Here is a 24,376-nt window from a genome sequence, read left to right on the forward strand (position 1 = left end):
AAGTATTTGGTGCTGTGATGAACAACATTGAGATTACAAAAAATGAATAGCTGTTTTAAAAACTTCACTGGCACGGTTGCTTTTGTTTGCAGGGTTTCCGGGGTAATAGCTGCATTCTGCAGTTCATCAGCGCCCCTCTGCTGTCATTGAGCGTGCACTTCATTCAGCGCATCTCCTCCACTCGTTCATGTGCTTCTCATTTACATCTGAACGCGTCCGTCCCTTTGACGCAGAATACAGCGGTGTTGAGCATTTATACGGTTGATGGGCAAAGTATTCTTGAGTGCATTATAAAAATTATAATTGTTAATAAAATATTATTTATATTTTAAAGTGCCCGCGATAACAATATCGTGCATTCATTATAGTGATATATCGCATTACAGAGTGCATTTTTACAGGCATTTTTTGATTAATATATGCATACGATAAGAACAAGAAAAAAAGTACAAACAACAAACAAATGGTCAAGTAAATACAGTAAATATACAATAAAACAGATTAGGGCTGGGCATTCTTGTCAATTTTTAATTTCGATCATCGACAGGTCTCAAAAACAAGTAATCGATTAACCGTGGACAGGGCCTGTGTCTCCGTCATGGAGATATGAAACTATTTGAAGACTTTTACGAAAATGTATGCTGACAAAAACATAATATGTCAATGCAAATATAAACATATGACTTTAAAAAATAACTGCTAGATTATGATGCATAATTGTCTTTGAAAAAGAAACGAAATAACCGTCTCAAATAACCCAGTCAATGATATCGATCGGGCATTGTATTTGAGCTGAAACCACCCCGCAGAGCTTTGCTTAGAGAATGAATAAAATCAAGCAAACGCATCCTATATGAGATTAATCAGATATATGCCTATTACAATTTACATCAGCCTAAAATGACGCAAATGCGCACGTGAACTTGGCCATGATACCGTTTTACACGCTTGAAAACAAAATTCATTTTGAATGCGCTCTTCCTTTAACACTGCTGCATTATTTATATAAAAATTTTTTTTTTTTTTAAATAGCCTATCTAAAAAAAATATGACCATCTAAAATAACCCAGAGTCGATAATGTCAAGCTGTTCGCATTTGAGCTGAAGCTGAAATAACGGCAGCGCTTTGCTAGCTGGTTATTAAACTCAACTAAAGGGCGTCCTATATGAGATTGATCAGATATAGACAACATATAATCAAGTATATTAAACAAGTAATCTTACAACTTGCATCTGTGGAAAAGGACGCAGATGCGCAGATGAACTTGACCGCGCTCTGATCTCATAGTGGATTTCCTTTAACAGTCCGCGCTGATACACGGGGAACTAAAGCACAGAGAATACAACAATATATTACAATCGTGTTCTCATTGTAATGCTGTGTATGTGACAGATTGGCGCCGCACATCTTGCACTGTATTTCATGACCATTCACAGTGCTTCAGGCGTCACTGCGCGCTTCAGTTTCTCTTTATTTCGCGGAGGGCGTGCTGTCTAATGCTAACCAATCAGACCTCAGTTACCGTCCAAAATGGAGAAATAACCAATCCAAGTCAGGGCGATCATCTTTTTCATGATCGATCGTCACTGTCACGTTCGAGTACTCGACCCCTGTTGCCCTTCCGTAACAAAGATACATATAAAATATGGTGCTTTAATTTCAGGAAGGTCTACTAACATTACTGTTTGGGTAATGACCAACACAAGACATCTAATAATCAAATATAAAATAACACTGCAAAGTTTTCACTGTACAAATGAATAGATTAATGCTTTTTAATCTATAACTAGCTGCGAGTATCTTTCTCTTCGCCTTTTTTTTTGATTCACATTAATGACAAACTTGTCAGGGTTTATTAGACGCTGCCCCTTTAAGACCGGATGCAGATCTTATACATAATATTTTCTTCCAACTATTAACGCTCATTTAAGACATAAACTGTGTTTAAGTGAATACTCTCCAACTGGTTATTTTGACATATGCTATTTGTTGTGTGTATTTGATGGCGCACACAAAGCCTATAATGTGCTAGTTTCAAAGCGCACACGCATAAGCCGCCTTGAAGCTGGAAACTCTTGCGTGGATTATTGTGCTTTTAATATCTATGTATCTATGTTCTATCTATGTATTAACAAACGCGTTCCGAAATTTTGCAACAGTGGAGACTGCATTTTACAATGTTGATTCTGGCATTAAGTTTGGGGTTTAGGGGGAACCAATGCTTACCGCTGTGAAGGGCAGGAAGTTGCACAAGATGGAACGCTGCATTTTTATTAGTTTTATCTCATCATCTATTTATAATTCCTGGCAACCAAAAACGAAAATACAATTAGATTAATATCAAAGGCCTGAAGTGTAACCAGACTAAACTTTTGTTGGCCATCATCGTCACTCATTAAAAGGGTTACTTCAGCGATTAGCATATGGCTTTGTATCAGTAGAAACCCTGGAGTATATTCAAACGATTGTGCGATCGTTCAATTTCTATGGAAGTTAAGATTCCAAAGGCATGAACTGAAAACACTGTGAATTTATTCCATGAGTGTGGTCGCGATTACCTCAGCTGTCATCACGAGAGCTCAACAGCTCATTTTTGACATTAAATGTAATCTGACTCCTGCAGCGTTAGTCTCACGTTAGACTCACACGGCGACTCAATCATTACATTGAGCAGACACGTTCAGTATTTAATTGTAGTGTCTGTTCTCTAACTCTGTCACTGTAATCCAGAAGTGGTGGCTTTGGAAATGGCCTCACAGGGCAGCGAAGCATTCTAGGAATTGTAGTCTTTCATCCCCATGAGACAAAAATACATTTTCTGTTTTACCTCAGTCTAGAAGGCACCAAATTCAAAAACAATTTCACATTTCTACTACATTAACGACCCATTTTAAATACAGATTCATCTTTCCAGCGCTGAAGTACCCCTTTAGGTAAACGGTTGTGCCTCCAGTTTGTGTTGTAAAATGGATAAGTATTCTAAACCACCGTGTATATTCAGTCTGAGTGCCTCATTCATTTAGCTAGTTGATCATTTATTTATAGCTACTTGTTTTACTTTCACATTTTATTTAAAAAAATTATGCTTAATGTTTACGCAATGCGCAAACGCAGTTTCAAACCCACTCAATTATTCACTACAGAAAGTGAAAGTAAAATCTGACAGGCTTTTGCGCATATTTTCAGACAACGAGAGATAAATCTTATTCAACAAGCTGATAACGTAGCCTACTGTCTTCATTTACTTTCTTAATATTTCTATTTTGGTCCATATTGTGAGAAAAAAAATAGAAGCGAAGTAGGCCCATTTTTTGCTAAAGTTGTTTTTAGATAAATCTGCTCTTTTCATTGAGACTGACATTATTGCAGTGTTCTGACATTATAGACTGATAATCATTAATTATAGACCTATAATTCCTTGTTTAATCAGGCTTAATGTTTTTAAATAGTGAGGAGTAATCTATCTATTATTTTATTATGCAGTGTGTCGATTATGCATTATGAAATTGTTGGGGGGAGGGGTAGCAAATTAATGTAATATCATTTTAATAATAAAAGTAGGCCTACTCTAATAATAATAATGATTTTTTTATACATAAATTCTAAATCCTCTTGATATCGATAGCTGATGCATTTAATAGGCTCTCTCTAACCTACAGCACACCCTAGTCTATCGTCGCCACGGGGGTTTTATTGCAAGGTTATTATAGTTTTGCTTTTTGAAATTAGTTTTTATTTTAGTATCATTTTCAATTTTGCTACAAATTTCAGTTTAGTTTTAGTTAGTTTTACAAATGGTTTTGCTAGTTTTAGTTTAGTTTTTATTTTGCAAATACATTTCTATTTAGTTTTTATTTATTTCGTTTCAGTTTTAGTTTTAGTAATTATAGTTTAGCAGAGTTACCATAGTGAAGTGTAGAGACCAAATCAAGGTTTTTAATTTCAGCAAAGTTTAATGTTTGCACAGATTAGAGTTTAATCTTACTTCCTTAAGTGAAATAACTTGATAAACGAGCATTATTGTTTAAACCCAGGACGGTCTTACAAAACATGCATAAAGTTGGGTCTTCACCTTTGAGCAAAAAAGCTTGAGTCAAACTATGACCAATACAAACAACAATCTGGAGATTACAAATGAAATAAATAATATTTTGATATTAAAAAATTATAAATCTTAAAGAACAAAATAAATAATGCAACATAAAATATAAAAGTAAAAATGATAAATTCCAGACAAACTCCTTCATAACAAAGATGAAATTGTTAAATTAAAAACTTATTTTAATTTCTTCAGTAGTACAATGTAGGCTAGCAGCGTAAGACCACAGCTAAAGTCATCTGAAAACAGCCAACACACACTGTTGTGCTGTGTGTGTGTGTGTTTGTTGTGCTATAATTATAAAGGGGACCAATGTCCTCATTTATCTAGTAAAATATTACGATAACTATTATTATTTATAAGCCTTTTTAACTAGTGAGGACCAGTCAAATGTCCTCACTAGTTAAAAAGGCTTATAAATCGGCCAAAACATGTTTTTATTTAAAGGGGGGGTGAAACACTCAGTTTCAGTCAATCTCATGTCAATCTTGAGTACCTATAGAGTAGTATTGCATCCTTTATATCTCCGAAAAGTCTTTAGTTTTATCATATTTATAAAAGAAATATGGGCTGTACCGAGTCTTTCCGGAAAAAACCGAGCGCCTGGAGGCGTATCGTGTGGGCGGAGCTAAAGAATGACAAGCGCGCAAAGCGGTGACGTCCTCAAGCGTGGAGAAACCCATCTATCTCAGCTAATACAGATAATGATCCACAATCAAATCTGAAGCTGAAATAAATTGAACAGGAGAAACGGCAACATCAGGATGTCCGTCTCTGTGGTATGTACTGTATTTAGGGGCCTTTGTGTGCAGTTTATGAGGACATGATTCGGTTTATGGACTATTGTATGTGACTAGACCTTAGAGGTAGCAAGCAAAACGGTTTTGCACGTCAGAGTCAGACTAGTGTAACGTTATACAGAACAACAATGGAGTAACCGTTAGCGCATTTGAATGACGAAGCACGCGATCGTATCGTTTACTGATGTTTACTCATGCGACGGTAGCCAATAGCAGAGACATTTGAAGTTGATTTACTCACCGGCATCTTCCAAAGCAGGACCGCTCTGTCAAAAACACACTTCTTTGGTATGATTTGGTGAAGTCCTGTGACAGCAGTGATCGTGGAAATCCACTTTGCGACGCGACTGAAGCGATGCCTTGAAGCTTCCCGTCATTTCTGCGTTCAAATCGGTTCAAATGCAGCGCTGCCTTCCCGGAATGCTGTGCTGAAGCGTTGAAGTCGCTCGACGTCACCCATAGGAATAAAGTGGAGCGCGGCGTGACATAAGTGTTCACGGACGACTGGATCTGCACCTGAGAGACTGTTTACAGCGTGCATTTCCTCTCTCTCCCTCTAGTCACGCGCGCGCGCACCCTACCGGGAGAAGAGCCCATACGGCCCATACAAGGACCTTCCGCTCTATTTAACGTCAAGTAGACCCATACTCGAAAAAAACTCGCCGAAACTTGTGAGAAACCGGAAGGAGTATTTTTAACACAGAAATACTCCATCAAACGTCCAACATTAGTTTTTGAAACTTTGTCTATGTTTAGGATGGGAATCCAAGTCTTTAAAGGTGTAAAAAGCTCAGTATGCATGAAACAGCATTTCACCCCCCCTTTAAATCTATTGTTTTGCACGTTCTTGGGATGGGTAGGTTTAGGGATAGGGATTGGGTTAGGGGATATAAAATATCATTAACCTGATATAAAATCAATGGAAGTCCATGCAATGTCCTCACTTATATAGTGAAACAAACGTGTGTGTGTTTGTGTCCTGGTATTCCCTTACTTTGTGGGGAAATGTCTCCACACAGATAATAATATTATTAGTAATAAATGATTATGATAACACCTTTGAGCCTGTCAATATTATGCAAACATGAAATCTCAAACGCACAGTAGGCTAGTACTTGCTGAATTTGCGCCTGCATCTCTCGTTGCGTAAAAAACGGCATTCTAAAACAGTGAGCTTAAGTTAAAAGAAGTTCAACGTGCGTTTCATTACCATGTGTTATTTCCCATTTCACTGCCACGGACGCATTGATTCTTTGTGAACTGCCGTTTAGGACTAGCGATGTGTTGCCTGTCTGCACGCGTCCGTCACAGGACAGCGGTTAAATCTCCTCCTCAGATCACTTCACGCGCAGTAGCGCAATATACAGACACTCGCTCAACCGCCACAGTCAGATTTTCCACCACATTAAATAAGGCTTATTAATAACGAAAACGAATATTTATTTTTGCTAATTATTATTTTATTTCAGTTAGTTTTTTAGTAAGAGTAGTTAGTTTAGTTTAATTTTAGTTTTTTATTTATTCAGATTTTTTTATTTTATTTCAGTTTACGAAAATGTTTTTTGACCAATAGTTTTAGTCTTAGTTTCAGTTTTCGTTTACGAAAATAACCTTGTTTTATTGTGCATTTTTCACCCGTACAGTGTGAGCAGACAAATGGTGCTCAACGGTCGGACCGCACAGTGCGAGCACATCAATCGTGAGCTTTGGCTTTACATCGCATGCAATCTACTCGTACAGTGTGAGTAGGTAACCTTGCTGAAATCGCACAGTGTATGCCTAACTAACAGGGACTCTGAACTGAATGGGTCAAACTGCTGGAAACATTGATACGTTGTTTAGTGTCTGTGAAAGAACTATGTGGCCGTCATTTACTCACAACTCTCCTCAGCTGGTCTGATTCTGCGTGCGTGAGCTTCATAGACTGTGGTGAGCTCTCAACCAATGATGCGCTCTCAACCAATGATGTGCTGAAGCTACACAAGGACCACCCTACTCAATTCCATGTTGCACACGGAAAAAGAAAAAGAAATTAATCAATCGATCAATAAATGTAAAAATAAATACATGTGGGGAAAACAAATGTAAAAAATAAATGAATGCATAAATATAAAAATGAATGTTAAAATTAATTAACAAATAAATAAAAGTTAAAAATATATATTTTTATAAAAGCAGAAAATAATAAGGGAAAGATAATACAACATTTTATTTGATTAAAAATTAATCATATTTATTTAATCAAGTCGTTTATTCTGTTATTTATTTTCCTATTATCACATTTATTTATCTATTTATGTGTTTATTAATTTACACGTGTATATTTATTTATTTACTTACTTATTCATTCATTTTTTTTATTTTTTATTTGTGCAGGGTTGGTCCTCCATACCCATCCCTACTAACAGGTTAAGTGTAATATAGGGTGCTTTCACACCTGCCTCATTTAGTTCGGTTGAATCGGACTAGAGTTTGTTTCCCTCTTTGGTGCGGTTCATTTGGTCAGGTCTGAAAGCAGCAATCGCACTCGGGTGCACACAAAAAGCGGACCAAACAAGCGTACAGAGACCTCCTTGAAGAGGTGGTCTCGGTACGCTTTCAAACGAAATCTGGAGTGGTTCGTTTGTGGTGATCCGACCTCGAACAGAACTAACTGCAAAAGTACTGATCATTTTTGGACTGAACCAGCTGCCGTAGTCGGCTGCGCTGACATTGTGTGCATGATATTATTACCTGATAGATCGTTGGCAATATTTTCGGGAAGATGAGCATGTCAAGAGTTAATAATTAATGCACGCCTCTGCTTGAATTGATGAGCGATGCGCGTTCCCCGTCTGCAGTGCATTAGAACGTTGTTTTCACGTTGCATCCGTGCTTCATTATAGAAAGGTATTTGCATACTGTGGTAAAAACACACAGTGTAGTAGATTATGGCCAGGGACAAAACTAGCCCGCGCAATCGTCTCTCCATAGTGTTATTATAGTTTGCTGGCTTTGCCTCTTCTGCTGGAATTTTCCCACACGTAAATTCTGACCAATCAAAAAGCAGCTTAGGAAATACGCCATGGCCAATGAGTCATGTGGATGTTGTCACGTGCTTGCGTTTTGATTCATTTCAACTGGTTCGGACCAAAGCGATCAGTGTGGTGTGAAAAGGAACCAAAAAAGCTGAAAAATGCAACAATGTATAATTGTTTGCCCTTGGTTCGGACCAAATGAACCGAACTAGAGATGTGAAAGCACCCATAATGAGCATAGGCTAACACCGTGCATATGTTTGGTGAAAGAGTTAATTCCTCTAGTGAACTAACAGCTGTGGACAATGGATGTCATATCAAAGATCTTCACGACAACCCGTCAAAATAAATGTTGAAAAAGATTTAACGTGAAGAAAATGACAGAATATATTAGGCTACTGTTGTTGCCTAGCCCACAGTAGATTTAGCTAAGTCTCTAAAAATAATTCTTCTCTACTAATAATAATAATTATGCCTAGATGGTTGCTTATTTTTCACTTGATCTTTTTTTATAAACAATGTTTACTTTTAAACAGCATGCAGCTTTAAAGGTTTATGTATTATTTAATTAAAATGATTATCATAAATAATAAATTACTGAATTTGTATTCAATAAAATAATTTGAAATGGTTTTATTTATATATTGTGATATGTATCGCTATCGCAAGAATCTGCAATAATGTATAGCCATTGGATTTTAGGCCATATCGCCCATCCCTACTGCCCCCTTATCACCAACATCGCGGCATGATACTGAAGTTGCTATAGTCTTTTATTCCCTATTGTGACGTATTTAAAAAGAAACAGCTTCTTGAAATTAGAAGGGGAAAAAAAGTAGGGCGGGACTTTATCATGAGGAATTGATTGCAAGGGGGTAATCTAGCACTCGGAAAGCATTCCACCCATAGGGGCGGCTATTGCTAACCAAACCATCACCTGCTGTTAGCATCCCACTCATTTTTTAGTCATTTTGACAGTGCATAACTTTACATCTGAGGCTTTTAAAGACTCCATTTGTCCATTGTTTATTTCTAAAGAAACACGACAATGCATTAAAGGCTCCATTACCTTGTATCTTACACTATCGCCCCGTAGAAGCGTTTTTTTGTAAAAATAGGCTAACGATTGCCTCATAACCAACGCGACTCTGTCGCACAGTTGAGAAATTACCGTATAGACAGAAGGAGACGCTCAGAAACAATCTTTTACTGTCTATGAGCCAGTCGGGGGACGTGGAAACATAAAGTCTGATAAAGTCAAAGGAGAAAAATGAGGAGAAGCCGATAGTGAGCCAAAAGCAACGGGAGAAAATATTTAAACAACGTGATTCAGATTTCACTTTCCACCACTACTAGAAGACCTACAGCTGTCAGACAGGAGGCTCATGTCACATCTACGTCATCAACCGCAGTCTGAGCCTGCGCAGTTCACTCAGCCATCAGGAAGTGAGTGCCTCTGATTGGCCTCATTTTCCACCGTTGAAAACAATGGGATAGCTCTGTCCATTTATTTTACTGTCTATGATTGATTGGATGGTTGTGGTTTGCTATTGGTCAACCTCATGTGAGTGACAGGTTGTCCCACCCTCATACCAGAGAAAGATGTCTCTACAAGAAGGAGGTGAAGTTATTTTGATTTGTTTCAAGGTGACTTTTAAAGTACAATAGACAGAAATAGTTGTGAAAAATGACCCCAGTTTGACCTAAGATATGAGTAACGTTAACTGGCACAAAATATTTCATGTGCTCTTAGCAAAATGCATTGTGATTAAAAGGGGGGAAAAGCTACAAAAATGGTCACTTTCAGTTAGATAACATTAAACAACACATCTAGCTTTATTAGGAAAAATAAAGTATTCAATGAATTAAGTCTAATTATGTCGTTCTTTCCTAATGTTTTTGGATATCATGTTCTAACAGGAGCCACGTTAATTAATCCACATTATCTTTAATCTCCTGGGTAGGCACAATTTATCTAAACTCAACCTATTTATGATATAACGTCTTTACGCACGTTATACTTTATATGTATTCATTTAAATACGAATACGCTTTTTTATTCGTTCATGCTAACGTTAACTTACCGTATTAGCGTAGCACCCCTGGGGGATTTAAACTTACAGTGAAAAACCGAATAGAATGAATGTCTGTGGATTCTCTCACCAGAATTGGAACTTGAGAACCGGACCCGTGTAGAATGTGTGTTTGTTCTGTCTCTGTGTGTGCATGTCGGGTCCGGTGCTGTCTTGAAGAGTCATGCTGTTGCGGCCCACATAAATATCCCTCACTGTTACCACAGTAAACAGCAGCAGGGCCGTTAATATACCCGTCTGACTGTACTCCGCCATCTCCGGCCAGTCCACAGTGACAGAACCGAGCCCACAGTCCTACTGCTACCGCTACCGCACCGAAACGACAGCTAGCGTACTGCTACGTAGACTGTGAATGAGGACAGTCTATGGGATAAAGCGACCAATCGTGTTTCAAAATAAAAGTCTCTCATGCTGAATCATCCTCCTGGGCACCGGTGAAGGCTTGTTTATACTTTCGCCTGGCTCCGCTGCCCGAGCATCCACTGACGAGAAGGGTATTCCTGCACAACCGGAGGTTGCAGTTTCAGGACTCTAGTTCTAAGTTCTTTTTTGTGACAGCACCACCTACCGAATTGAATCACCAAAACACTAATTTAAGCAATTTAAGATGGACGATGGAGACCTATCAGACTGTGAGTACCGATATTCAATCAAGTTTTATTTTATAACGTTTAAATGAAACAAAATGTACTAAAGTGAGCTGCTAACTATGATTTAATAATTAATTCACACGAATTAAGAATTTGTGTGCTAGTTGTATTAATTACTAAGATGTTCTTGATCGTGGCGTGGCTGAGATTTATTAAATCCTTTTTGATTTTTAATGACTATAATGCATCTAGCAAGCTGCCAGCACATTAATTAAACGTAAAAAGATGACAAAAGCATGTTGGTGTAAGGGTGTGTACGATTACCTGTAGCCTACTGTATTAGTGGGCAAACTTGCTGAATGTTCATTGTTTTACCATAGTTAAGAATAAAATATTCTTACATAACTGCGCCGACTGCCTGGTTGCACTACAATATCAGTCTAGTCTGTCTAAATGATGCATAATAATGTTTGACAAGTTCAAACATTATTTTTTTACGGTCTATGGTTCAACCATTTATACTTTGGCTAGGCTACGTTCTTATAGCCTGTATATACTTTTGCTGTGAAGGATTAAAACGTTTTAAATTAATCCTTTAATTTTTTTTAAATAATTTTTCTGTATGAATCTTGCACAAATGTTTTTTGTTATCCTTGGAGCTGGACTGAAAAGACTGGGCATAATATTGCAGTGATTATTAAATGCATATTTAGCTACTCCAAACAAATATTATATTCCATTCTGCATGTCATGTAAATTTCATAATGTAACCAAGATGGCAATGGCTTTTGACATGTATGTAACCTTTTTTTTTTTTGCTTTTAGGGATTGCCACGCCATCACTGTAGAAATGACTGCGGGATAAAGTCTCAGTGTTTTTTTGTTGTTGTTTTTTCAGTTTTTTGTTTTTTTGCCAAGTATGCTAATATAGTATCTGTCAATGTCACACATCTTTCAGATGGACATGCCTTTCATTAGAAAGTGGTGGTGTCTTCTTTTGATGGAGCGCTTCAAAATATAAGGGTTATAACAATATATATTTGTATATTCATCTCTGTAACACTTGCTGTTTTTTATAACTTGTGCAGTTTTTTATAAACATTTTTTATCTACAGTTAATTTTGTGCCTGGGCTTATTTATCAAAATTACCATGTTCACCAGATTAGTATAATGACTGTCAGTCGTCATCCATTTAGCTAAGTAAGGTGTATAGGAAATGTTTACAATAGTTGCCTTATGCTGTATGCAGCTTCAACTGTATAGTACCATGGTCTCAATTGGTGGATATTGCTCTTATATACTTATAAATTTGGAGTTTGGAATTAGACATGAGTAACATTAATATTCTGTTTAGCTTTTTTTTTCTCTACAACTCCAACAGTGCACAAGTGTTAAATCGGATATATCCATTCCGTCTGTGCAGCAACTGATGAAAAAAGGGGTCTTTTTGGTGCTGTTGTTATTGCAAAAATGACATAAATATATATTCTCTTTAATCATTCTTGAGTCTTGTTTTGCTTTGCCTCTCTACAACCTTTAAAATATCTGACTGTAATTTGGTGACTGCATATACTGATTCCATCTTTATTTTACCTGATAATGAACTAATTAGTTAAACTTAAGGAGGTTAATCAATATACAGTATAATTCAAGAAATTAAGATTTTTAAGATACTCAACTTTTTTTTAAAGATTGATATACATTTTTCATTTATATTTTGTGTAAATTAATTTGTTTAAATTTAAAATTGTGCATCAAAGCAGGTACACACTTTGTAATTAACCTCTGATGCATTTTGAATTTTAAGAATCACATAAAATATACACCTGAGATTAAATATCTTGAAACTATATAGGCTACTAACTAAACCACCTGGGTCGTAGAACTGAGGTCCTGAAACTGCAGCACACCGCTATATCATCCAGTTCTGTAGGTGGCGATGTCACAAAAAACGAGGGTCCTAGAATTGCGGTCCTGAAACTGGGGTCCTGAAACAGCAGCCTCTGGAGTTGAGCTCTGCTCTGATTGGCTTATTTCAGAAGCTCACAGCAGTTTAGCTGTTCAGCATGTGAGTCCTGACCTTCCTGACAGAACACAGACAGACCAAATAACAAACTTTAAGCAAAACATCTCAAATGGAGACTGAGATATTGCAGCTTACTTGTTTATTGGCGTTTTCAGATCATCCCCGCACAATCCCCCAAACAGAGCTTTTCTGTGAAAAAAACCTGTATAGTATGATATCCAGTGTTCTACCTAAACATGTCCAATCTGCCCTCTGAATGTTCAATGTCACCCTCTTCAAATCCACACCCCCGACAGCAGACAGAGTATTCACCTAGGGGCATGAAGATAGTGGTTGGATCACAGTTGCAGAAGTTTTTAAACAGGTAAGCCACTTTTTTGACAGTTTTTATTTCACAATTAAGACATGTGGGCAATTGGATGATGCTTTTATTCATAACATTTAAGTTACATCATCATAAAGAGATTAGTCTAGCAATAAATATTACTTTAGATTAATTAGATTACAGTTACATCATCATAAAGAGCTCAGTCTACTGTAGCAAAAAATATTACTTTAGATTAATTAGATTTAGTGTAAAATGAAACAAGTGTCTTGAGTGCAATGAGAACATATTGGGGGAATATGCTTACAAGGGCATTTTTCTGCCTATCGTTGACAGGGTCCACCAGCCAGGCCTCAAAGCAGTCCAGCTCTGCGTCTGATTCCAGGGGGAATTGAAATTCCCCGGACCACTCAAAGGCTGCTGGTTGGAGGCCATTATTGACCTTGGCCATGAGCAGGTTCACGGTGGTGGCGAGTTGGGCAACCTGCTGCTTTAGGTTTTCCAAAAGCAATAGGCCATGTAGCTGAGCCGCTGAAACATTGTGAATGTTGAAAAAAAAGTGTTAATCTGGAGAAAAGACTCAATTGAAAAGAAATAATACACACAATGATGGTCAATAAAATCAACCCACAGCTGCCCACTATACGGTATATACAGTACAGGCCAAATGTTTGGATACACCTTCTCATTCAATGCGTTTCCCTTATTTTCATGACTATTTACATTGTAGATTCTCACTGGCTACTTTAAAGAAACTAGAATATAAGACATGCTTTCAGTTATTTCACACTTTTTGTGTAAATAATTCCACGTGTTCATTAATAGCTTTGATGCCTTCAGTGAGAATCTACAATGTAAATAGACTTGAAAATGTTGTAACATTGTTAACACTTTTTTTTTTTCTCTTTTTTCTTACGTGTGCAAGGAATTGGACCTGTTTCATGGCCAACTTTGAAGGTTGGCTTGAAGAGGAGGTGACCTCCAGGCTCTCCACCACCGCTGGCTAATTGAGGAAAGGCATGTAAATGTTAAAATCAGAAAACAAGAAGAAAAAAAGTATATATACAGGATATTTATTGTAAAAAAAAGTCACCATGTGAATAGGGGAAGCCCATATTAATGTCAAACATTGGACTCAAGTGTTGAGGTGGTGGTGGTGTTGACTCCCTCCTCACATTCCAGCTTATGTCTGTAAAGGTTTCCTGTCCTGTGTTGTCCAGAGACTCCAGACCCATGTCCACTGCGATGTCCACTTTTGGATAAAGGGATAACCGTGAATCAACATATTGTAGTGGTACAAATCACGGGACTGTACATTGTTGCAGTTGGCCATCAAATAAAAACGTACAGAGGGGGGCTGGAGGTAGACTAGGAAGGGTAGCGCTAATAGGGAGAGGTTGAGCCCGAGGCCGAGACTCTGGTCTTCTTTTTGGAGTCTGCTCAGTTTCAGAATCAGTACTGCCGTTTTCAAATCCTGGGTAACTAGTGAAGACAGGTCAAATTGTAATGACAAGGCAATAGCATCATTCAATGGGCAGGCATGAACAAAGGCTTTATTTGTACCCTAAACCCATCCCCAGCTATAGCTTTTGCAGTAATACAACAGTTATCTATAATGCACCTACTGTGTCGCTTTTCTTCTCCTTTTTGCCATTGAGCCCTCATCCTCTGACTGGAGGACTGACGTTCCATTTCTGTTGTGGTCCTTCAGCTTTTGCCTTGCCTTACTGAAGTCATCTACTATTATAAAAAAAATAAAAAATAAAGAAATACAGATATGGAGATAATTAAGGACAAAGGAAGTAGGGCATAACTGTTGTCCTAACATGGAAAGACATTGAATTACCCTGTTTGCTTGTTTATTTACCTTTTTCAAAGAGTGTTCTTATTTTGAAGATTTTCCAGCCAGGTCCTGGCATTTCATGCCTCTTTATGGCCTTTTGGGTTTTTTTCTCCCATGAATGCTGGCTAAAAACATTCATCACCTTTAACCCATGACCTCGGCACAACTTCTGTAATGTCCTCGTCGAGGAAAATTACTCCACAAAATGTCTTTTAAAAATCATTGTGGAAAAAATAAGATGATTAAAAAAATAGATTACTGAACTGAACAATGATTTTCAAAAATAAAGTCTAGTCCTTCATATGAAACAACGATATAACCACCATTGCCTCATTGAAAGGGACAGCCATGCATTTTTGTGTGAAAGATGACAGATTTTATCTTATGGCCTAGGTCAGCTGGTATCACAATGTTTAAAATGTCCGAATCAAAAGGATAGGTAAAAAATGTTTCAACCATCCCGTACTGTCTGTAGGCAATTATGATTTCACTGTGACTGTCAATTATATTACTTATTTGACACACATTTTTGCCCATTAGAAATGTGTTGTTTCGACATGATGTAGTCATGGTGAACCTCTCTGATATCAGTTCGTCATACTGGTGACAGATCAAGTTTGGTACTCGTATAGGGCCTCAGGCATGTTCTTTGCACAATTTGATGGGCTGGTCACTTGTAACACCACCATTTAATCCCTCGGACAGGCGTCTGATTATTTGAGCCAGGGGATTTGAGGGTTTGCGCACAAAACCCTTGAGTTTTTGCAAATAATTTTTGTATAGAAAGGATGATATAACATCCAGATTGCCAAAATGTTTTGCATCCTGTGCAAGATTGGTCAACCCATGCACATTGTACACTAGCTGATCATTTCCATACAGGTGGGCAAAATGTTCCACAAAAGCATCAAGGAGGCTGTTGGCATATTCGTTGTACTTTCTGGCAAAGAAAGGGGAGACCAGCATTCCCATGGCTGTCGACAGCAGCAGGAAGTTTGCATATAGATCAGGTCTTAACACCTCACGCAACACCACTGGCCCTGTGTATAAGAGAAACTGACAGAACTCAGTCACCTTCCACCTATCCACTTCGTTCAGTGCTCTTGGCCTTCTAGCAAATTCCGAAGGAATATGGGGTCTTAAGCTTTGAAGATTTCTGGATATTCTGTCCACATCTCTTCCTGGTACACGGACAGTCAGAGGACCTTTCATCCACAGAAAGATGAGGCGCCTTACCACCCCCAAGCACACTAGGTGCATGTAGTCCAGTGGGACTTGGGACACCAAACCAAAATGTACATTTGTGAAGGCATGAGGACCATGATGGTGTTCCTCATCCTCCTGCCTGGCAAATGGCTATTCATGAGGGGGTATGTCATGCGGTGGTTGAGGTACACCCCCCTCTGAATACACTTGTCACAGCCATAGTAACCGTTAAAAGCCTTTGTGACTTTCACAAAGGATTTTGCCGGTGCGTCACAGATCATCGAATTAACTTTTAAAGTGAGCCTTTTCCCCTCAAATGTAAACCCCTCCTGTAATTGTTTGAGTTCATTTGCCAAATCTCTGAGTTCATTTGCCTAATCTACATTTTTGATTACTCAGGTTTCTTTATACCTGAGTACATCCCGATGACTACAGGTTCTTTCATGGGTACTCCAACCAATCTACCTAAAATGGGCCACAACTGAAGACCTGAACTTTTAAAAAGTGGCAGGCCATCCACTGACATTTGAAGATATAATCAACATCCATCAACAAGCTTGTCTTTCCACTGGGAAAGGGTATGTTTTAACGCCTCAATAATGCCAATGTAGTGGTATAGGCCACCGCAGAGCTCCTTAACAGAATAATCTCTTCTTGTGTTAAGAAGAGTTTGTGCATCTTTTGGCAAGTCGCAGTGGTGGACCGTTAATATTGCCAAAAGAACCGAAAGTGCAATATGGGAAATACCATATGTTAATGCCCAGTTGGAAAGGTGATTTCTGAGTTTTTCTGGTTCCTCCCAGTCAGATATTTCTTCTACATCACTATCTTCTTGATAATAAGATCTATACTCTGGGTCAGACACAACAGCTGCTATTGTATCTAATCCAGGATTTTCTTCGATGATATCATTTTCATGTTCTGCAACATCATCTGTTGGAGACCCACTATCTCTGGGAGGAAGTGTGGCTGTAGGTGTTTCCTGGCCGATATCAATTATCCTTCTATTAAGGTCCACCCTGGCTCTTCTCCTCAACGCTGAACTGGAAACAGGTGTTTTGCGACTATTCATTTTTTACATTTAGGTATCTATCTCAACTGTAAATTGAATAATAATAATTAAAAAAAAGTATGGAGTTTGAAATGGAATGAAATCTTAGTATTATACCTGCGTCTCTAAACAGCAATTACAAACTATGCATGAAAACAGCCCTTCCGACGCACTTATTTTCCAAATTCACTTACTTGTCTTCCTTCAGGGCTTTTATATGAACTATATTAGTGGACTAATGTGGGGAAAAGTGAATGAGGGTATGGGGGCTATTTTGGACTTAGCCATGGACACAGTAAAACTTTTTTGTGTTACAAAAATGTATGAAAGATTTATGGGTTTGGATGGAATGACATGGTAAATGATGACAGAATTTAAATTTTTAGGTGAACTATCCCTTTAATTAATGTGTTAACCTAATCTGCTGTTTCTCTCTCATTATAGGGTAGTGAACATCCTTAGCTTGAACTCGGTAGGGATATTCCTTACAAATTTTATTTGTGACTCAGTACACAGTTCACTGGTGATGAATTACAATGAACGTAGCAATCTTAGGAAAAGGGCCCTCAAAAGAGTTGACACTTTTCTTAAATCAGTGGATCATGAGGTGTATGAACATGCTGATTCTCTTAACAGCTCTCCTGTTAGCATTCCCTCTGACAGCAGACCTCCAGATATGAACCCTATTTGCATCTCTGTTAGTAAGAATACAAACAGCAGCTATGATTGTAGCAGTACTTGTGAAACAAACAATGAAAGTGATCTCAGAAGCAGCATTACTGACTGGGCACTTCGTTTTGGTGTATCTCTCGTTGCACTTTCTGCTTTATTGACAATTCTTAGAGTGCATTTACCCTTCTTGCCAAAAGTTGGAAGGTTAAAAACGAAAACGTATTCCTGGCCTTTTTTTGGCATGTTCAAAGGTCTATCTAAGAAACCTGTTGTCATAGGTTTGTTTTGTGGGACCACTAAGCCAAAAATTCTGTCGGACTATCTCAGTCACTTAGTCAGCGAGTTGCAGAGGTTTTGTTTTTGGTGGCAAGAATTTCTTTGTCAAGGTTACATCAGTCATGTGTGATGCTACAGCACAACCCTTTATCAAAGGTATAAAGTCTCACACAGGCTACTATGGCTGTGACAATTGTCAGCAGAAAGGCTCCTATGTGAAGCATGCATGACATTTCCTGAGAACAATGCCTCCTGTAGAACAGATGAAGATTTTTCGACTAGGATTAGATGAGGAACACCATCTAACACACTGTCCTCTTCTAGAAACTGACATCGACATGGTTTTCCTCACGATTATATGCACCTTGTGTGTTTGGGTGTAGTGAGACGTCTAATGGATCTGTGGTGTGGTTCAGTGGGCCCGCTGCGTACAAGACTTTCAAGCATTCAAGTCTTAGGTATATCTGAAAGACTGGTAGCATTGAAGGAGTTCATTCCAGCAGAGTTTGCCAGAAAGCCCAGGGCTCTCAGTGAGAGACTTCGTTGGAAGGCAACTGAATTCCGTCAGCTGTTTTTGTACACAGGTCCTGTTGTTTTAAAGGGTGTGTTGCCATGTCAGGTTTATGATAACTTTATGCTGTTGTCTGTTGCTATGTACATTTTGGCAAGTTCACAGTACTGTATCGAAATGAATGATTTAGCACACTTCTTTTTGGTATCATTTGTTGAGCATTATGGCTTGTTGTATGGCAAAGAACAGGTGGTATACAACATTCATGGCTAGGTACATCTTGCTAGTGATGTAAAAGTGCATGGTCCTTTGGACAGTATATATGGCTTCCCCTATGAAAACTTTCCTGGTGAGTTTAAGAGAATGGTAAGAAAGCCTCACAATCCACTTGCACAGATAGTCTGCAGTTTGTCAGAATATGATGAAAGGAATTGCTATTCCACTGATGAAATATCACTAATGTGCCCCATAAAAATGGACCTGTACCACAAACAGTGACAGAACCAGTTCATCAGTTCAGACAGCTTACTGTTCATTGCCTATCCAGTTACTGTTCCTCTCATATTCCAATTTCGTTTTAACTCATACGGTGGCCGATTAGTCCAAGATTGACATGGCAATCCCCCTCTTCACATTCAACACGGTGCCATCGGCTGCATCCGAAAACCTAGGTCTACAGCTACAGCTACTGATCTACAGCTAAATAGAGAGAGCTCTGGTGATAACTAAACACATTTTATTACTACAGTAGTGATTTCTCGGTAGTAAATGATATCAGAAGTGGAATATGTTGGTAAAAAACGTACATTTACACAGAAACTGACCCGCAAACGCACCTTCTGGACGCCATCTTTTTTCCCCCAGCTCAACTGTCACTGAATGCAAAGCACAGGATTGTGGGATATCAAAGGCAGCGAAGGACACGTGTGCTGCCTTCAAAAATCGATCAGATGGAGATATCTCAGGAGACAGGAAGTGAAGCAAACAATAGTTTCGGATGTGGCTCGCTGCCTTCCTGCCTTGAAATGTGTCCTCCGAAGGCAGCATTTTGCAGGTTTCGGACGCAGCCATCAAATGTTAAAACACGAAAGGCGAAGCATGAATTCTGTATTTTCAATGGCAAAAAATACCCGTATGTATTTTCAAATTGTTGTTGAATGCTCTTTTTAAAGGGCCGTGTCTGTCACAGACTAGCCAGGCTCCCACGTCACAGCTTCACCACGCACACACTCACCTGAATATTAATCACCCGCACCTGCAGTCTATCACCACCACAATTAACACCAGCACAAAAGATATACACACACCTTCAGTCACTGTCCGGTCTCGTTTGCACTAGGTACATTCTCCTGCTGCCAAACCAAAGGACTCCATCGACTCTAGTTCGATTCTCCAAAGCCTTCTTCCAAGTCTCCCAAGATCTCCATCGTCTCGTGTGTGTGTGTCCAGTGTGTTCCTGTGTTACTACCCCTCGTGTCTCCTTCGTTGTGTGAAAGTATACCCATCAATCATCACATGTCTCCAAAGCCCATAATCTCTTCACTGCAGTTAGTCTACACTCAGTATTCTCTCCTGGTTGCTCAAATAAACTGTTGTGGTTGACCATCTTGTCTCCGTAGCCTCTGTACCAAAACAGACTGCTGTGACGCTTTAATTTAAACGGCCATCGATATAAATTACAGTACGAATTTTTTTTTTTTTTTTACAGTATTTGATTTTTTTTACAGGTTTTTTTTATATTACTAAGAGAAACAATGTGAAGTTGATCTTTTTTTACTTACTTGATTCACTGATGCATAAACAGTAATAAACGATATAGGGGAAAAGTCTTTAGTTTCACTTAAGCCCTATTTGGACTGGATTAGTTTAACATGGGGACATGGGGGTAAAGTCATTTTACCTCAGGACGTCTGTAATATTAATGGCCAATTCGCACGGGATAAGACATCTCAGTAAAACTAGCAGAAGTGGGAGGAGTAACTCGCTTTACGCACCTCCTTGACGTCATGTGCGTATGACGTTACCGTTATAACGTGAGCAAACACAACCTGAGCGCCAGTCTGAACTCCGTCTCCAATATATATGTGTTTTAATAAACAGTTAGGTCCAGTCTAACGATTTTGATTGGATTATGTTGGTAATAGACACTTTCCTAGAGCTAAAATGTGTTGTGCCTCTAATAAGTGCTTTTGATCTTCTTTTTGCTTTAAATGATATGCGGAAAATACTGGACATTTTCCACAGATTTGTCCCACCACCTACAACGCAACCGAATGCTTCAAGCGCCTCCATGGTCGCAAAAACTGCTCTTTTTTAACTTTTAAACAGGAAATGACGTAATTTTACCATACATTTTTACAGCAGGTCTATTCGAACGGGATTAGTATTACCTGAGGTAATTTTTCCGGACCTTTTTACAGAAGGTAAAAGTCTCGGTAATCTTTACTGACATTCTCCGTAATGATTACCGAGATGGCACATTCGGACGGGACTAAAATCACCGAGAACCTCTGGTAATAATTACTTTACCCCCACGTCCCCATGTTAAACTAATCCAGTCCGAATAGGGCTTTAGCCTACTTCTCATCAAATGATCCAGCTGTGTCAGTACTTTCCACTCCCATCAGTGCTTTAATGGAACTGTGCTCTCATTTTAATAAATGCATGTTTAGTAAATTGTGCCCTGGGAGTTTTAAATTCATTTTCTAATATTTCTTATTGATTATTTTTCAATATTTAATCTATTTATTAGTTTGCTTCACAGAATATTTGAAGCTCGACAAAAACTACCAGCGGCAGAAATACATAGAGACCTTACAGATGTGGACTCGCCTCCCATGAGAAGACTAATGTAAATACAACACATGCAGAGCAGAGTACGACTGCTATATGAGAACAATAAAGTGACTAATCTTGTTTTTTCTTAGATTTTTCAACAGTAAAAGGGCATGTTATTTCGATGATAGTGAAACTGAGGACGAGGCTATCCTCCCACTTCCAGCCACTCCTGAAGTGCAAATCAGCCCCTTTAAGGAGTGTAAGATGGAGCAATTTATGCAATATTTATAGCTTTATTCATTTGTTAAACACATTTTTTGTGGATTCATTTAAGGGGGGGGGGGGTGCTGTTTCATGCATACTGAGCTTTTTACACTGTTAAAGACTTGGATTCCAATCCTAAACATAGACAATGTTTTAAAAACTAATGTTGGAAGTTTGATGGAGTATTTCTGTGTCAAAAATACTCCTTCCGGTTTCTCTCAAGTTTCGGAGAGTTTTTTTCGAGTATGGGTTGGCTTGACGTTAATAGATGTTCACATAAGTAAACATCAGTAAATGACACGATCGTGTGCTTCGTCATTCAAATGAGCTAACGTTACTCTATTGTTATTCTATGTATGACGTTACACTAGTCTGACGTGCAAAACCGTTTTGCTTGCTACTGCTAAGGTTTAGTCACATACAATAGTCCAATATCTGAATCATGTCCTCATAAACTGCGAGTAAACACACACAAATGTTGACTAAATACAGTACATACCACAGAGACGGACGTCCTGCTGTTGCTGTTTCTCCTGTTCAATTTATTTCAGCCTCCGAATTTGATTCTGGATCATATATGTATTAGCTGAGATCAATAGCCATGGGTTTCTCCATGCTTGAGGACGTCACCGCTTTGTGCGCATTCGTCATTCTTTAGCTCCGCCTCTACGATATGCCTCCAGGCGCTCGTTTTTTTCCGGAAAGACTCGGTACAACCTATCTTTCTTTTATAAATATAATAAAACGAAAGACTTTTCGGAGATATGAAGGATGCAATACTACTCTATAGGTTCTCAAGATTGACATGAGATTGACTGAAACTGAGTGTTTCACCCCCCCTTTAAGGAATACTATCATCAGCTCTGGAAATATACTTTTGCCTTTGAATTTAGTAGGGCTAACACTAAATATTTTTGTAATTTGTTGATTATTTAGATAAATCGAGTAATGTGATCTTTTTTTTTCTGATTTGCTGTGGCGAGGCATCAAGTAAAAAAAAAAAAAAATAGTGTACACGGTTGACCGGGGAGATGTGGCTCACACGTGAAGCTGTAATTTGTAAGTGTTCCAACCCCCATAGATGAAAAAGATCATAAGTATGGCTACATTTTACCAGGCTTGACGCCAACAACCCACAATGCAATATTTGCAGCAAGATAATTGCTGCCAAGACCGGAAAAACAACAAATATGACAGAATAATTTTAGATAAATTTGATCTTTCTTCAACAGCGCAAGGAACTGCAGTGTGTCTCAAGTGAACTCAACGAAACTTAGCGAATAGAATACTTGCCTCAAAGACATGAGAAATATGCCTATAGAACAGTGGTTTTTAAACCTGTCCTACTCGTTACTTAAGACTCCAAGAACTAAATTGGGTGTCTGATGAGGGTGACATTAGGGCTGCACGATTATGACAAAAATATATTTGTCTATATGGTATATATTATTTTATACTATATTGTCAATTATTCACTTGAAATTGTTATTGTGAATATTAATTTTGATTACTACAATTTACATTGAATGATGTTTTAATTTAAGTTGTATTGCTTTTCTACAGGATTAAGCCTCAAATATCAACTATACTTTGGATATGTGCATGGTACACTAATAGGGGCTTTTGCACCAGGTTGTTCTAGGAACTTGTCAACTAGAAAACGAAAGGTTCCTATAGGAACATGATGTTAAGCCCAATTTATAATTCTGCATCGAGTGTACGCCGTAGCTTCGTCATAGACTATGTGTTGCACGCATACCCTACGACATACCCTGATGCGCACCTCTCCAAAAATGTAACAACGCGTCAATTCTACGCAGACGCAAGCGCTGTGATTGGTCTCCCAGGACCCCTTCCTCAGGTCAATAAATAAATATATCTGTGATAGGAGAGCGTGTGTCCAGAAATTAGATGATAGTTTCATCCTTATATCTGCTATTTAACAATATTTTGTAGTGCAGAGATTCTCTATGTTAGTGAATAAATAAAATACCCACTGTGATTAGTTTTTTTATTTTTTTTATTAAAAACCAAAGATGTTAATCAGTGATGTATATCAAGAACAAGGACACATCACAATGGGTGCATTTCATTTTGTAATTTCAACAGAATAAATAGTCTCCGCAACAGCGATCGATTGAAGCGCTAGTCAGTTCTTTTTTTTTATGCTGGACATCTTCCGTGCTTTCATTTCTTTAACATATTTTCTTGTACAGCTACCACTAGAGCAGGGAATTACTCTCAACCATTGGCCAGAAAGGAGGCGGAGACTATGAATTGTGAGTATTTGATAACACAGGACGTGTGAGTTATAAAGTTGACATGCATGCGACAGACTTAAACATATTTGTTAGCTTTCATTGACCTCTCCCATTTCTCCCACTTTTTTCCTGTACAGCTGCCAGCAGAGCAGATAATTACTCTCAACCATTGGCCAGAAAGGAGGCGGAGACTATGAATTGTGAGTATTTGATAACACAGCACGTGTGAGTTATAAAGTTGGCATGCATGCGACAGACTTAAATATATTTGTTAGCTTTCATTGACCTCTCCCATTTCTCCCACTTTTTTCCTGTACAGCTACCAGCAGAGTAGCCATTGGCCAGAAAGGAGGCGGAGAAATCAAATTGTGAGTATTTGATAACACAGGACGTGCAAATTATAAAATAGAAATGCATTCAACAGCAGATACTTAAAACGTCAATTTGATACCAGTTAGATTTAAACATATGCATGTTTTTTAGCTTTCATTGACCTCTACCATTTCTCTCACTTTTTTTCTGTACAGCTAGCAACAGAGCAGAGAATTACTCTCAATTAAGG

The 24,376-nt window shown here is 38.3% G+C and overlaps 2 protein-coding genes and 1 long non-coding RNA gene across 3 annotated transcripts in view; 1 reads left to right on the forward strand and 2 right to left on the reverse strand.

The window, feature by feature from the left end:
* selenot2 (selenoprotein T, 2) overlaps positions 1-10,416 on the reverse strand; it is a 28,099-nt gene extending 17,683 nt beyond the window's left edge. Inside the window, exon 1 of the mRNA XM_067457861.1 lies at positions 10,081-10,416. Within this exon, the coding sequence (XP_067313962.1) occupies positions 10,081-10,265 (185 nt within the window). The 5' untranslated portion in view covers positions 10,266-10,416. The remainder of the gene's footprint in view (positions 1-10,080) is intronic.
* Positions 10,417-12,275: 1,859 nt separating this feature from the next.
* LOC137093123 (uncharacterized) lies at positions 12,276-16,144 on the reverse strand. Its single transcript, XM_067457859.1, has 7 exons — positions 14,820-16,144; positions 14,578-14,692; positions 14,301-14,434; positions 14,046-14,204; positions 13,869-13,955; positions 13,260-13,483; positions 12,276-12,939 (listed from the first exon to the last, which is right to left on the reverse strand). The coding sequence occupies exons 1-7, from the start codon at positions 14,932-14,934 to the stop codon at positions 12,784-12,786; spliced, it is 990 nt and encodes a 329-aa protein (XP_067313960.1). The 5' UTR covers positions 14,935-16,144; the 3' UTR covers positions 12,276-12,783.
* LOC137093127 (uncharacterized) lies at positions 12,854-14,550 on the forward strand. Its single transcript, XR_010908395.1, has 3 exons — positions 12,854-12,991; positions 13,289-13,599; positions 13,878-14,550. It is a non-coding gene; the product is annotated as an uncharacterized lncRNA (long non-coding RNA).
* Positions 16,145-24,376: the final 8,232 nt, after the last annotated feature.

The sequence above is a fragment of the Pseudorasbora parva genome, chromosome 11 (assembly GCF_024679245.1).
Source record: "Pseudorasbora parva isolate DD20220531a chromosome 11, ASM2467924v1, whole genome shotgun sequence".
NCBI classification, from domain to species: domain Eukaryota; kingdom Metazoa; phylum Chordata; class Actinopteri; order Cypriniformes; family Gobionidae; genus Pseudorasbora; species Pseudorasbora parva.

Bases quoted from the DNA above. Each gene is read 5' to 3' on its own strand.
- LOC137093123 (XM_067457859.1), bottom strand. From the start codon at position 14,934: ATGAATGTTTTTAGCCAGCATTCATGGGAGAAAAAAACCCAAAAGGCC. The intron at 14,435-14,577 runs GTAGGTGCATTA...TGTCTTCACTAG, and splicing joins AGGAGAAGAAAAGCGACACA to TTACCCAGGATTTGAAAACG. The intron at 13,484-13,868 runs GTAAGAAAAAAG...ACAATGTTTCAG, and splicing joins AGGTCCAATTCCTTGCACAC to CGGCTCAGCTACATGGCCTA.